We start from the raw sequence: 12,747 nt of genomic DNA on the forward strand, positions 1-12,747 counted from the left end.
GGGGGGCAGAGGCGGCAGGAGCTGCCCCTCGACGGGGCGGAGGAAAGCGCCTTCCCTTCGTTCACCATTAAGAGGAAGGCGATGGAGGAGCTGAGCGCGGATGAGGTGAGTCGGCGGGCCCGGGGCCTGATGGTGTGGGCAGGAGGCACCGCCGGGGGTGGCCGAGCCCTGCGGGGCGCTGGTCTCTCTCTTCCTAGGCCTTCTTCCTGACCCCAAGGTGAAACTTGGTGTGGCTGAGGCGCTCAGCCTGTGCCCGCTGTCACTGCTCAGCGTTTTTCGTGTTCCTCCTTGCCCCGTGCTGTCCCTGACCTGCCATCCCCTGGCTGGTCGATGGGGTTGAGCTGCCTCTCTCCTGGTTAATTGTTTATTCTTTGCTTCCATCTGCCAGGTGGTCTTTGTCTGGAGGATGTTCAAAACTCAGCGTTTTATATGTTCTGTGTGTATGAGTATAAAAAAAACCCCTCCACTTTTAGACATAGTAAAACACTTAAAATTTTGCTTCTTCTGGTTCTGCTGTGAAGCAAGGTGTGTGTGTGGGCTTGTATTTAATATAATTTCTTCTTGAAACAGTTTGAAATGGGCTTGACAGTTTCCTGATGTGTCCTTGGATTTTCTTTTTTTATTCAACCTCTTGTTCTTCCACTTCAGTGTTACAGGCACTGTGTTGTGAATGACAAACATCTGACATGAAGTATGATGAACCCTTCTGAAGGGTGGTGGGTTTCTTTTTTTGCTTTTATTGGAGCACTCTCAAATCATTCGTGATACTGATCAGGGTTTAGGGAGTTTCCTACTGTCCCAGTGTTATGCCCAAATTGTGTACAACTTCAAATCTTAACTCTTTTAAAATGGTATTTTCTTATTAAAGTGTAATGCTTACATATCAAATGTATTGTATTGGACCAGCTGCAGCATAGGCTCACTGATGTACCTGTACTCCAGGGAGGATCAAAAGAAGTTATTTTTCTTCTGTATCGTATATTATGGCAGGATTGTAGAACAAGGTGGCTGCTGTTGTCACTCACATTTGTATTCCAAAGCATTAAGATGTTTTTGATTGCATTATACATCATGATTTAGCAATCCTACTGCTTTGCAGCAGGAAATACTTCATGCTGTTTACTTGATAAAGGTCATCATACTCCATGGAAGTACTGGGAAAAAGACTATAATTCCCATGCTGAGGAGCATGGGTTAGGATACTAGTGTTGTGATTTCCACTGTGAAAAGAGATATTTGGTTTTATAGCTCTATTGCATAAATGCTTTGTTTACATGTAGTTCTTGTGATTGTTAAACTGCATCTGGCTATGAGGTGTTTTATGATTAATTTCAGAATTATTTAACATATGTAAGCTTGTTTGTGCCATTGCTTCAGCAAATTACTGACATCATCACGAACACTGCATCCTTAAACTGAGGCTGCAGAAAATGAATTCTCCAGTAGGGACTCATCTACCTTTTCTGGCAAAGTGTTTGTGTCAAGTGACTCAAGTTTTTCCATGTCTTTCTAGTACAGTTGAGCTAGGACCAAAGCTGACTGGTCTTTTGGGTGATTGCTTGGGACTACTCCTCTACCGTTTTAAGAGAGTCACGCTGTCACTTTTTACTGTTGATGGACCCCTCTTTGGAAAGTCAGAGCCAAGTCTCTTGAATATTCCTCCACATGTCTGCTTTAGTGTTACTTGATGCAGTAGATCCTGGTTCAGAGGTGGACTATCTGGAAAAATAGGCATCCAAAATACATTATAGGTGACTTCTATCTGATGGTAACTTTATCTGGCAGTCACTGAAGGGGATAAAAAAACTTAACTAAGGTTGAAATTAATTGTAAGCCTCTTCTAGATTAGATTGTCGTTTTCTATCGAACCATAATTAAGCATAACGTTCTAGATTAACTTTAAAAGAGGAGAGACAGATACAATTGATAATGGCTTTAGGATTATAGGATATGTCTTAGCTTCAGGAAGATTTTCCACTGCTGTCAACAGTGTCTCTCACTGAAATTTTCTCAGTGTTTACTCTGTGAAAGCACTAGAAGTTGTCATTCACTGCAAACCATAGTGAAATCTTAAGAGGGGAGAAAAGAAAAATCCTTTCAAGTGTGAATTTTAGCACAAGTAATAGTACAAGATGAGAATAGGGACTGCATAGAAAAGAAAACATAATCAAGCCAAATGTGTCATAAAGTGGGAAAGAATTATGTCAACTTGGAAGCTTTTAACATTTATGTGGTTTTTGAGCATGACCGGTGTCACCAGAAAATGAATCATTTCTTCAACCAATTTAACATGCTCTAATGAAGACCAGAAATATAAAGCCATGCATTCAAATTACCCTTTATTGTTCAGATGTGGAACTCTCTTGTGATTATGGTAGAATACAAAATTTCCTTATTCTCACTGAGCAGTTGCCACTAAAGCAGATGTTGATACAGATTTTTTTTTTTTTTTTTAAACTGAGAGTGTGTGTGAGCCTGAGGGATCAGTCTTCCTGGTTGTGTTTTTATTGGTCTCCTCTTAAACTGAATTATCAGTTAACGGTCTTAACTTTTTAACATGTAAAAATTTAACAATTTTCACAGTGTTTGCTGTAGTGTGTCTGGCTAACCACTTTTAAGAAGTCCAGTAAGATCAAAAATGTATTTCCGGAAGCTGCCGTTCAAGGACATAGTCCATATGTGATCAGCAAAATCTATACTAAAGAAATACGCTTTTTCGATTCAACCAATTAGATTTTATTACCTTTTTAAACCGTCTATTCTGCAGTTGTGCTCTGTTGGGAAGATAGGCATTGTTTGTTCCATAGCCTATGGAACAATCAGTACCAAATAACTCACCACTGCTAGGTAACATGATAAATGGCAGCTTTGTCATGCATCGCTATTACGGGTGCTCACTGCTGAAACCAAGAGTCAGGTATTGTTGAGGTACCCTAAGTATTTCTGAAGGAAATACTTAAAAAACAACCCAGCGATGTGTTTCTTCACGGTAATTTGGAGAGTCATCTGGTCTGAAATGAGAGCGCGTCCCTTTGAACTCCCACAGCTGTAACGTACGTTATTCGTGTTACGTGAAGGCAGCAGGCCGGGGGCTCGTTTGTGCCTGGTCCTGTGCAAACGGGCCGTGTGGCCGCAGTCCGTAAGGCCTGTCTTGTGTCCCTCGTCGTGATGCTCTCCGGTCTTGAGGCACGAGGGAGTTAACTGGGCAGAATGTGTGTACCGTAGTCTCAGAGTTTTCTTTCAGCCCACACCTCGGCCTTTCTAGCATAATATCTTTGCTCCTCCTCTTTCTTTTCTCTCTTATTTACAACTTTCTAATCTTCAGATCAAATTTCACATTGATCATTCTATGTAAACCCAGAGGAATATGACTACTCGGGGTATCGAAGGACTGAATCTGGCCTTTAACAATTGCTAAAGGTATCTTCAGTTGTGAAAGCTGCCTCCTGCAGTGGAAAAATACTCGGTTTATTTATATTTTAATGTTAATTTGTTAATTCAGCACTAAGGAAGATGAGTATAATTTGCCTATCATCTGTAAAGGGAGGGGAAAATCTTGTTTTGGTTTTAGTTGTGGTATTTTATCTAAACGCTCAGTGTCTCTGTAGGTTTTTCTTCTGTGCCCTCTTCGGAATCTTTTTCAGGGCAGGTCAGGCTGGGAATTGGCCCCTAAGAAAAATGGGTGGTTGATGGACTAAGAGTGACAAAGACAAGGCGGAAAGTTGGTCTTTGTCCTCCTGTTTCAGCAGGGATGACTGCAGCTGCTTTGACGTAACGTTGGTATTCATCTAGCCTAGCACTGTAGGTGAAGGAATGCTGCGTGGCACGAGTGACGTCCATCATCTTCCTGAAACTGGGATGTGATTTGGAAACTGGGAGAAGAGAGGTTTTGTGCAAGTCATACCTTGTGAGGGACATGACCTTGTTTGAGTAATCAACATTTGTATTTGAGAATAAATTGATAAATGTATTGGATAGTGTCTGTGCCTCTTTTCTCCTCCCAAATCTGGTGTTAGGAAGGAAATACGTAACTAGCTGGCAAGAATGAATGTAACCAGTTGGGGAAGAGTTTCACATAATGTTTATTTTTGTTGGTTTTTACGTAATTAATCTTTATCTTTCTCCCTCAGCCACCTCTGTATATGTGGACTGTTTGTGTGTCTGTGTTGTTTTTTTTTTTTCCTCTCCATTCTTCCCTGCCATTCTTTAATCTGAAAAACATATTTATAGATTAGTTAAACAGTGAGGAAACAGCTTTTAAAACTTCAATGCAAGAAGATGTCAGTTCAGCTACATGTTTTACCGTCAGTGTTTTTGGTACAGCTTTGTGAGCTACGAACACGTTATTTGGATTCAGCAATAGGGAGAATGGGTATAGGGACGTGTAGCTGATACTTCTTCACGTATGCCTCTGAGAGATGAGGTAGTTCTGTGGAGTTTTCAGATAAGCAGCTGGAAAATGAAGCTAAAAGATACTTCTAAACAACTTCTGAGACCCTAATATGTCCAGCTTCTACTTATGGCAAAGCTAAACAGTGTATTTATGCAATAAACTCCCCTATTTTGCTTGATGAGGAGGACTGATTAAGACATTCTAACCATAGCCTTTTTCTTAAGAACAAAACAACAATAAAAAGAGAATTTATTTTCTAGCTGCCTTCCATGTTCACGTGGTGACACCTGTCATGGAGGGAAATGTCATTTCAGACACTGTTTTCCCAGTTTCTGAAGTCTGATTTAATTTGATCTGTTCTTCTTGTCGGGGTAGGTTTCACAGACTGCAGCGACATAGCACAGACGTTAACTTGACACAAATCTTTTGTTCACTCTTGCACTTGCCTGGCAGTTCTTTAGTATTATGAACAGAAATGAAAATGAATACATGGCATGCGATGCTTGAATATCATAATACAAAGAGGGAATAACATGAATTGCTTATTTTTTCAGGGCATGGACCCTCAAATAAAAGTATCATATTTTTTGCTGGGCCTATTTGAAGCTGAAGATGTAAACTTTAGGAACAGATCTTCTGAGCCAGCCCGTGATAATAAATAGTTCCTGTTTTTCACTTATGCTTCAAGATTCACTTGAAGCAGTTATAATTAAAAGGTTTTTATTTTGTCTGTTTATTTCTTATGTATATTATTACTATTAGGTGTTCACATGCTAATCTTAATAAATAGGTTCACAACCCATCCAGGGAGACCTTGTAGCACCTTCTAGTACCTGCCATGGGCAGGGACACCTTCCACTAGACCAGGTTGCTCCAAGCCTCATCCAGCCTGGCCTTGGACACTTCCAGGGATGGGGCATCCACAGCTTCTCTGGGCCACCTGTCCCAGTGCCTCACCACCCTCTCCGGGGAGAACTTCTTCCTGATGTCCCATCTCAATCTCCCTCTTTCAGCTGAAACCCATTACCCCTTGTCCTGTCACTTCTTTCCCTTGTCAAAAGTTCCCCCCAGCTTTCTTGTAGGCAAAACTTGTTTATTTGCTGTTATTTTATTTCCGTTGTTGCAGATTCGTCGAAGGCGCCTTGCTCGATTGGCAGGTGGGCCATCTTCCCAGCCTACTACGCCACTCACATCACCGCAGAGAGAGACCCCACCTGGACCCCCTGTAGTGGCACCAGCTCCAGGGCCATCGCATAGTTTAGGCCTAAATGTCCATAGCATGACCCCAGCTACCTCTCCAATTGGTGCATCAGGTAGGCTGGCATTGGTGACAAAAGTTATTGTTGTATGCCCACTGGAAGTTATCCTGCAACTCCTTCCCTTTAGAACATGAGCGCTGTTACTGCTGTTACTTCTGCTGTCACTAACAGTTTTCAGAAAGAAACCTAAAATGGTGAAGGAAGGTACTTACTGCTTTAATTTTCCAAATATTAAATGATTAGATACAATTGTTTTCTGGGCATAAGTAAACTAATGGCATGTAAAAGATGGGTTACCAAAGCTTGAAGAAGTTTGTGTGAAAGTTTACTCTAACAAAAAGAAAGCCAGTCTGTCAAGGAGACAGGAAAAAACCCGTTCTCAGTCTTGCAACACAGTTTTTATTGATTGGTTTCTAGGTACATTTTAACAATCAGTCCCAAGTTCATTTTGATCTTTAATTCCTAGCATTTGGCACAATTAAAAGTAGCAGGCTGTGACTGTGCATTGTGAAGATAAGACTGAAGTGCTTGCTTTCTCCTTGGTGTTACTTGGCCGATTTCGGTATTTAATGGAGTGAATACAGGTAGGGTATTTACATATGTATCTTCTGAAATAAAGAGTATTTTTTCCAATGCTCCTCGATAAGCATGCAGAATTCTTTATCTGTTTACGTATTTGCTTTCTGAAATGTTATGTTTTTCCCTTTGGTGAGTACAGCAATTTACAAGCTTAAATCTTGTAATTTAATTACAGTGCTGTTCTGAAATACCTCGAAGTGACTCCTTCCTGCTTATTTTGTTGCCTTGTATCCAAAGCAGGACAGAGAAAAGCTATGAAAAGCTTTTCCTGAAAAAAGCTCATTGCAGGTGGAATTTAACACCTTGTATTGTCCTCATGATTACAGACGGCAACCCAGAAGTAAAGGTGACTTTTTTTTGGAAGAGCAGTGCAGAGTTCACTTACTGTGTTCACTCACCCTGTGGTTACATGACTATTTTAATCCATCTTAGGCCTGACTCTTGCTGAAAGGAGTATTTTTCCCTGCCTCTCCCTCTCTGTCCATAGCAACTGTGTGGTGAGGTGGATCATGGACTTAATCCAGGTGAAAACTAACCCAGGAAAAATAAGTGGTTAGTTTTCAAATAGATGAGGTCCTGATGCCTCTTGCTGCACAGCTGGTTAAACGATAATGCCAACAGGACAGGAGGTGTGGAAACATCTACCTCAAGGCAGAAATGTTTGTGTATCGGCAGACAGGTTTATCGTGGTTTGAAGTGGTCAGATGGCGAAGACCTTAGAGACTTGTGTTTTTAAGAATTCATCTCTCTGCACTAAGTACCTAGCTCTACAGACTGGATTGATGACCAGAAACAGAAATGATCTTGTCAGTATAGTGTTTGTTTCCTACATTATCATTCATTGCAGCAATTTAATGATACCTATCTTTTTCACACCAGGGGAAGAGATATGGTTAAACTGGGGAATAGATCAGGAGAAAAATGGTCACGACTGATTATCTGCTGTATTTTTTAACATAAATGAAGGCTCAGCTAATGCTGTGTGGTTTGTAGTAGTTCCTTTGAGTAGCAGACTAAAATGACTGCGGAGGATTTTAATTCATTTGGACATACAGAGAGCAGCCCCAGCAGAAGAGTGTCCTTGGAAGCACCCATTTTTTTAAAAGTTGCATGTCATGATGCGATCAGGCTGGCACATCAATTTCCTGCAAAATATGATCACTACTTTATAGAAAATCTTTTGGAGGGCCTAAACCCAGTGTATCAGTGGCAGCCACACACACATTGGGTGTGTGGTTTTCATAATTTTTGCGTTTCTCTGTATGCTGTTCTGTGTCCTTTTTTTTCCTTTCAATTAAAGGACAACTGGAACTTGGAGTGTCAGGTATTTTAGTATATTCCTGATCCAGCAAAGTACAGATGCAGATGCATTCTGGAATATTTGTTGTGAAAAGGAGGTGGGAAGGGCAGTGTGTTTGAAGAGGCCTGTTAATGAATGCTGTAGTGTAAAATAAAGTCCATTTTCCTGGCAGTGGGAGTAAGACCCCAAGGGAGTGTAGGAGAACGCACTTCTTCACCCTGACAAGCCATGCTTGCCCTGTCTCTTTATCCACTGACCTAACTAGCTTTTTCTTTGGGAAGAGGGAGCTGGAGAGAGGAGGGACTCAAGGAAGACTGCCCCGTTACAACTGATGATACACTGAAGGCTGCGGAACTGGGATATCTAAATCAGGGGCATGCTGGAACACCCTGCTGAAATCAGTGTTCCCGTGCTATGGAGAGCAGGTTTCTGCTGGGCGTTTTCTCTAGGGAAACTGCATCAGTGAAGTTATGCTTTCGAAAGTTGCTGTTATTTTACCTGATTGACCTGAGCAGCTTTGCTCAGATCAGGCACTATAATTGATATTACTGTATCCTTGGTTTTGTGGAGAAACTGTGCTAAGCTTTGGACCTGTGCTTAATGCAAGGACTTCCAGTGTCAAAGCAGTAATAAGCATCACTAAAATTCCAGCAACAGAGGTAACAGCCATTTAGAATTGAAATGGAGATTTTCTTGATTTTTTCCGCTTCCTGGGCAAAACCTTTTGCAGACATTTAATATTGGCAAGTAGGTGATTAAGTGATACCTAACTACTCTTGGAGTATCTCCATTCCTATCTCTATTCTTTTCATACTAAAAACCTAATGGGCTCAGGAATGTGGTTTCCATGTTGTTTATGAATGAATGATAATCATAGAATCATAGAATGGTTAGGGTTGGAAGGGACCTTAAAGATCATCTAGTTCCACCCCCCCTGCCATGGGCAGGGACACCTTCCACCAGACCAGGTTGCTCAGAGCCACATCCAGCCTGGCGTTGAACACTCCCAGGGATGGGGCATCCACAGCTTCTCTGGCCAACCTGTCCCAGTGCCTCACCACCCTCTCTGTGAAGAATTTCTTCCTGATATCTAATCTAAACCTCCCTGATTTCAATTTATACCCATTCCCCCTTGTCCTGTCACTACAGGCTCTTGTAAAAAGTCCTCTCCCAGCACCCTTGTAGCCCCCTTCAGATACTGGAAAGCTGCAATGAGGTCTCCTCGGAGCCTCCTCTTCTCCAGGCTGAACAAGCCCAGTTCTCGCAGCCTTTCGTCATAGGAGAGGTGCTCCAGCCCTCTGATCATCTTCGTGGCCTCCTCTGGACTCGCTCCAAGTGGTCAATATCCCAGCTACAGCCCTCAAGTTACTAATCAAAGCATAGAAGCTTTGAACAAAACTGAGTAAAATTTAAATTTAGCAAGTATTTTGTCATATGTGCAAGTTACACATTCTGTGCTGTCCTGCTGTAACTTAGAGTGCTTTTTACATGTCTTCAGTCCTAGAGCATAGTTTTTTTTTTTTACTCCACACATTTTCTGCTGCTTATTGGAAGATGAGAGGGTTTTCTGGATATTGACTAATTTTGTAAGGATTTAAATAGAAACTGTTTTTATACCCAGGGAAATAAAGCAGAAGTTTCTAAGCAATAGAATGCAGCAACTTTTCCTACCTCCCATTCTGAGTATCTAGTTGCTTTTCAGAAAACTGTCTTCTAAATCAGATTTTTCTGCCTTCTGCAGTTTTGCTCCTGTATAATGAATTGTTTCAAGACCTAGAAAAGCCTTGTGAAGGGTGCTCAAAACCAACCACCTTGTGTCCAAAGAGCATTATTCTGATGTGTTCTGTTTTGCTGCTCCCACTGTTAACTTTGGGATGCATTGCTGCCATAAATGTGGGACAGGCTTGCATTTTTCGACAGTAACACTGAAATGCAGCCAGTGCTGGAATTTAAAAATAGGTTGTCAATCTGGTTTTACGCTTCTCACCTGAAACCCAACACTGTTTGGGGAATGTCTTGTAAACTGCAGGCAGAAGAACCCAAGGAATGAAATTCAGTGTTGCTCTCTTCAGGTATGGAGATACCTGATGTTGAAAAAACTACAGTTGCAGCAATTAATACTACTGTATTAGAAATCATGACTTCAAACAGTGTCGCTAGGGACAAATTTTAGGAATAGTCTACACTGTAGACACCTCTCCATTTAGATATTTGTAGAGCTTGTTCAGCTTGCATTGTTATAGAACACAAGGCGTTTTCCCATTAGTTGGAATTATGCGTATAACTTAACCTCCTGCTGCTGGTATCTCACGCTTCTCTGAGAAGTCTTCGTTGCAGAGTGAATCCTGACACTCATCAGCCATGCTCCAAAGCCATTATGCAGCTCTCCATTTGCTGGTGTTGCACTTACTGCACGTTGTTAGGGTTTAGATGCTGTTACTCTTCTGGAGAAGAAGTACTTACTTCCCAGTAAATTGTGGGAGGTTTTGGGGCAAGACTGTCAGAATTCAGTTTTGTCCTCTGTCCTCACCCAAGTTGACTAAATTGTAAGGACACAGCGTGAAGTCCTGTTCTGATAGGGCTGACATCAGAGGGGCTTTGACAGAGCCTTAAGGTAGGATGCAGAGAATTAATGTAAGCCAGGAGTTTGCTGGTGCCTTTTATCTTCATGGGAGTGAATCTCTGAGCACTTCACGGATGCTGATTTATTTTTGTTCTCTATGTTGTAATGTGGGTAAGCATTCCTATGTTGCTGCTGCTGGAGGCAGGAAATGTGATTGTAGTCAAATGTGAACTTTTAACATTTATTTACATTTATTTCCTGATGCATTGCCAAAAATGCTTAAGAGCTGGATTGCAAAATAGTATCTATCTCCTTTCCTTTTCCATTCAAGTAATTGTGTAGTGCCTTCTCATCTCTGCAGTAGTAATCTTGGTGGTGCCTTTTCTCTAGGAGTAGCCCACCGAAGCCAGAGCAGCGAAGGAGTGAGTTCACTCAGCAGTTCTCCATCTAACAGCCTTGAAACACAATCTCAGTCTCTCTCTCGGTCTCAGAGCATGGATATTGATAGTGTCTCCTGTGAAAAAAGGTAAAAAATGCAGCTTGTATAAGCCGGCAAATATTGTGCAATGCTAATCATCGAACCCACTTACATGGGAAAATACTCTGCCATTTTTCATTTCCAGCTGTGTTAATGCAACAGGGTTCAACACTTAAAAATGACATGCTGTTTAGGCCACTGAAATGCTTTTTCTGGTTAAGTTTCAATGGGAATTCCTGATCTAAAGTGATAAAAGACAAAGTATTTTGTTAGACATTGTGATGAGCATGTCTGGTGTTTAGAAAAGAAAAGGTTATGGGATGTGACAGCTTTGTAGTTTGTATTACCTGCTGAAGAAATTTAGTGTTTGTTGAATTCAAGATAAATGTAATATGAGAAGCATTATCAGCTAGTGATTTTAATTGCTGTTTCTGGCTGTTCCTGTTGCATTGGTTTTTCTCTACTGTTTCTACTTAAGGTGGTGGTACTTCATCAATCAGCATCTTACAGAGGATTTTATGTGGCTTTCCAGAAGTTAATGGGCTGCTTCTCTTATTTCCACTTGCAGTATGTCCCAGGTAGATGTGGATTCGGGAATTGAAAACATGGAGGTCGATGAGAACGATCGCAGAGAGAAAAGGAGTCTGACAGATAAGGTCAGTCTGTTTTATGTTGCCTGGATGGAGGAGTGATGCAGAGTTTTAGCTTGCAGTGAGTTCGCTTATGTCCGTATCTTGAACACGTATTTCACACACATGGAACTAGCCCTCAGATGTCATCTGTGAACACTTTCTTCACTGCATTTCCTCACTAAAATGTGTGGGAAGGAAAGAAAATGTCAAAACTTCCAATACTGAAGCTGCATTTCAGTTGTCTCAAATTGGTTAATGAATGAAAATTCTGAAGAAAATGTTTTTGTTATCTATCCTACAACAAAGTGACCTGTTAATGCCCAGACCTATTTTTTTAATACACAGTAGGCCTGAAGAAATATTTCTGAAGACAGTTCTGAGGATTGTTGCAGCTTATTTGTGTGGCATTTAGAGGTCTACTAACAAAGTACTGCTTCAAATATTATGTATGCTGAAGTAATGCTATATAGTGTTTTCTGAACAATATTCTAAGAAAATAAGAATATGTAGCTATTAAGGTTTAAACAGGTGGTAGAACCCTTTAAAATAGAGAAAGAAAGTAAATACAGAGCTCTGATTAACTCCTAAAATGGTCCTCTTTGTCATTTAAGGCCGATGTGAAATAAAGCCGTAAAGAAATGGGACATCAGTGTAGTGGAGAGAGGTTTCTACAACAATTCTTGCAGTGCTCATTAGATGTCTTTGTTTATTCCTGCACTGTCAGTAATAAGGTCAGTTGGTAAAAGCCTGGCTTAAAGCCAGGTAGCAATAACACTGCCACAGAATCCGTTCCAGTCAATTCCTAGCTGCATATCAGGCAGTTGGACAGCTTGCATTGTGCTACTGTGAAATAAATAGCTTGGAATCAAGGACAATCTTGAAGCAGGGCGAGAGGGAGCAGTGGAAAGTAAAAGCTTTGCAAACTCAGTTCCATTCCTCCTACTCGTTTGGAGACACCAAAAAGTTAAGTGGATAGGAGACAACACAGTCGTCATTTATGAGCAAAAAATATTCTTGCCTGGGTATCTGCATTGGAAATTATGTCATTAATTGTGGTGGGTTGACCATGGCTGGAGGCCTGGTGCCCACCAAACCACTCACTCCCCCTCCTCACCTGGAGAGAGAAAATAGGATGGAAGGCTTGTCGATCAAGGTAAGAACAGGGAGAGATCATTCAGCAATTACAGACATGGGCAAAACAGACTCAGCTTGAGGAAAAAATGAACTTAATTTACCACCAATCAAAATCAGAGTAAAAAGAGAACTAAACCAAATCTTAAAACACCTTTCTTCCCACCCCTCTCTTCTTCCTGGGCTCAAATTCATTCCTGATTTTCTCTTATCTCCTCCCTCAGCAGTGCAGGGGGACAGGGAATGGGGTTTGTGGTCAGTTCATCACACCTCATTCTCTGCCTTTTGGGGGGAGGACTCCTCACACTCTGCCCCTGCTCCAGCCTGCAGTCCCTCCCATGGGACACAGTCCTCCACCAACTTCTCCAGCGTGAGTCCTTCCCACAGGCTGCAGTTCTTCCCGCACTGCTCC

At 41.5% G+C, this 12,747-nt stretch overlaps 1 protein-coding gene across 1 annotated transcript in view; it reads left to right on the forward strand.

Moving 5' to 3' along the window:
• Nucleotides 1–81: 81 nt before the first annotated feature.
• UBE4B (ubiquitination factor E4B) overlaps nucleotides 82–12,747 on the forward strand; it is a gene marked incomplete at its 3' end in the record, with an annotated part of 38,742 nt that continues 26,076 nt past the window's right edge. Inside the window, exons 1-4 of the mRNA XM_010155223.1 lie at nucleotides 82–105; nucleotides 5,520–5,706; nucleotides 10,485–10,620; nucleotides 11,141–11,228. Of these exons, the coding sequence (XP_010153525.1) occupies nucleotides 82–105; nucleotides 5,520–5,706; nucleotides 10,485–10,620; nucleotides 11,141–11,228 (435 nt within the window). The remainder of the gene's footprint in view (nucleotides 106–5,519; nucleotides 5,707–10,484; nucleotides 10,621–11,140; nucleotides 11,229–12,747) is intronic.

This window comes from Eurypyga helias, unplaced genomic scaffold (assembly GCF_000690775.1).
Source record: "Eurypyga helias isolate BGI_N326 unplaced genomic scaffold, ASM69077v1 scaffold8547, whole genome shotgun sequence".
Lineage (NCBI taxonomy): Eukaryota > Metazoa > Chordata > Aves > Eurypygiformes > Eurypygidae > Eurypyga > Eurypyga helias.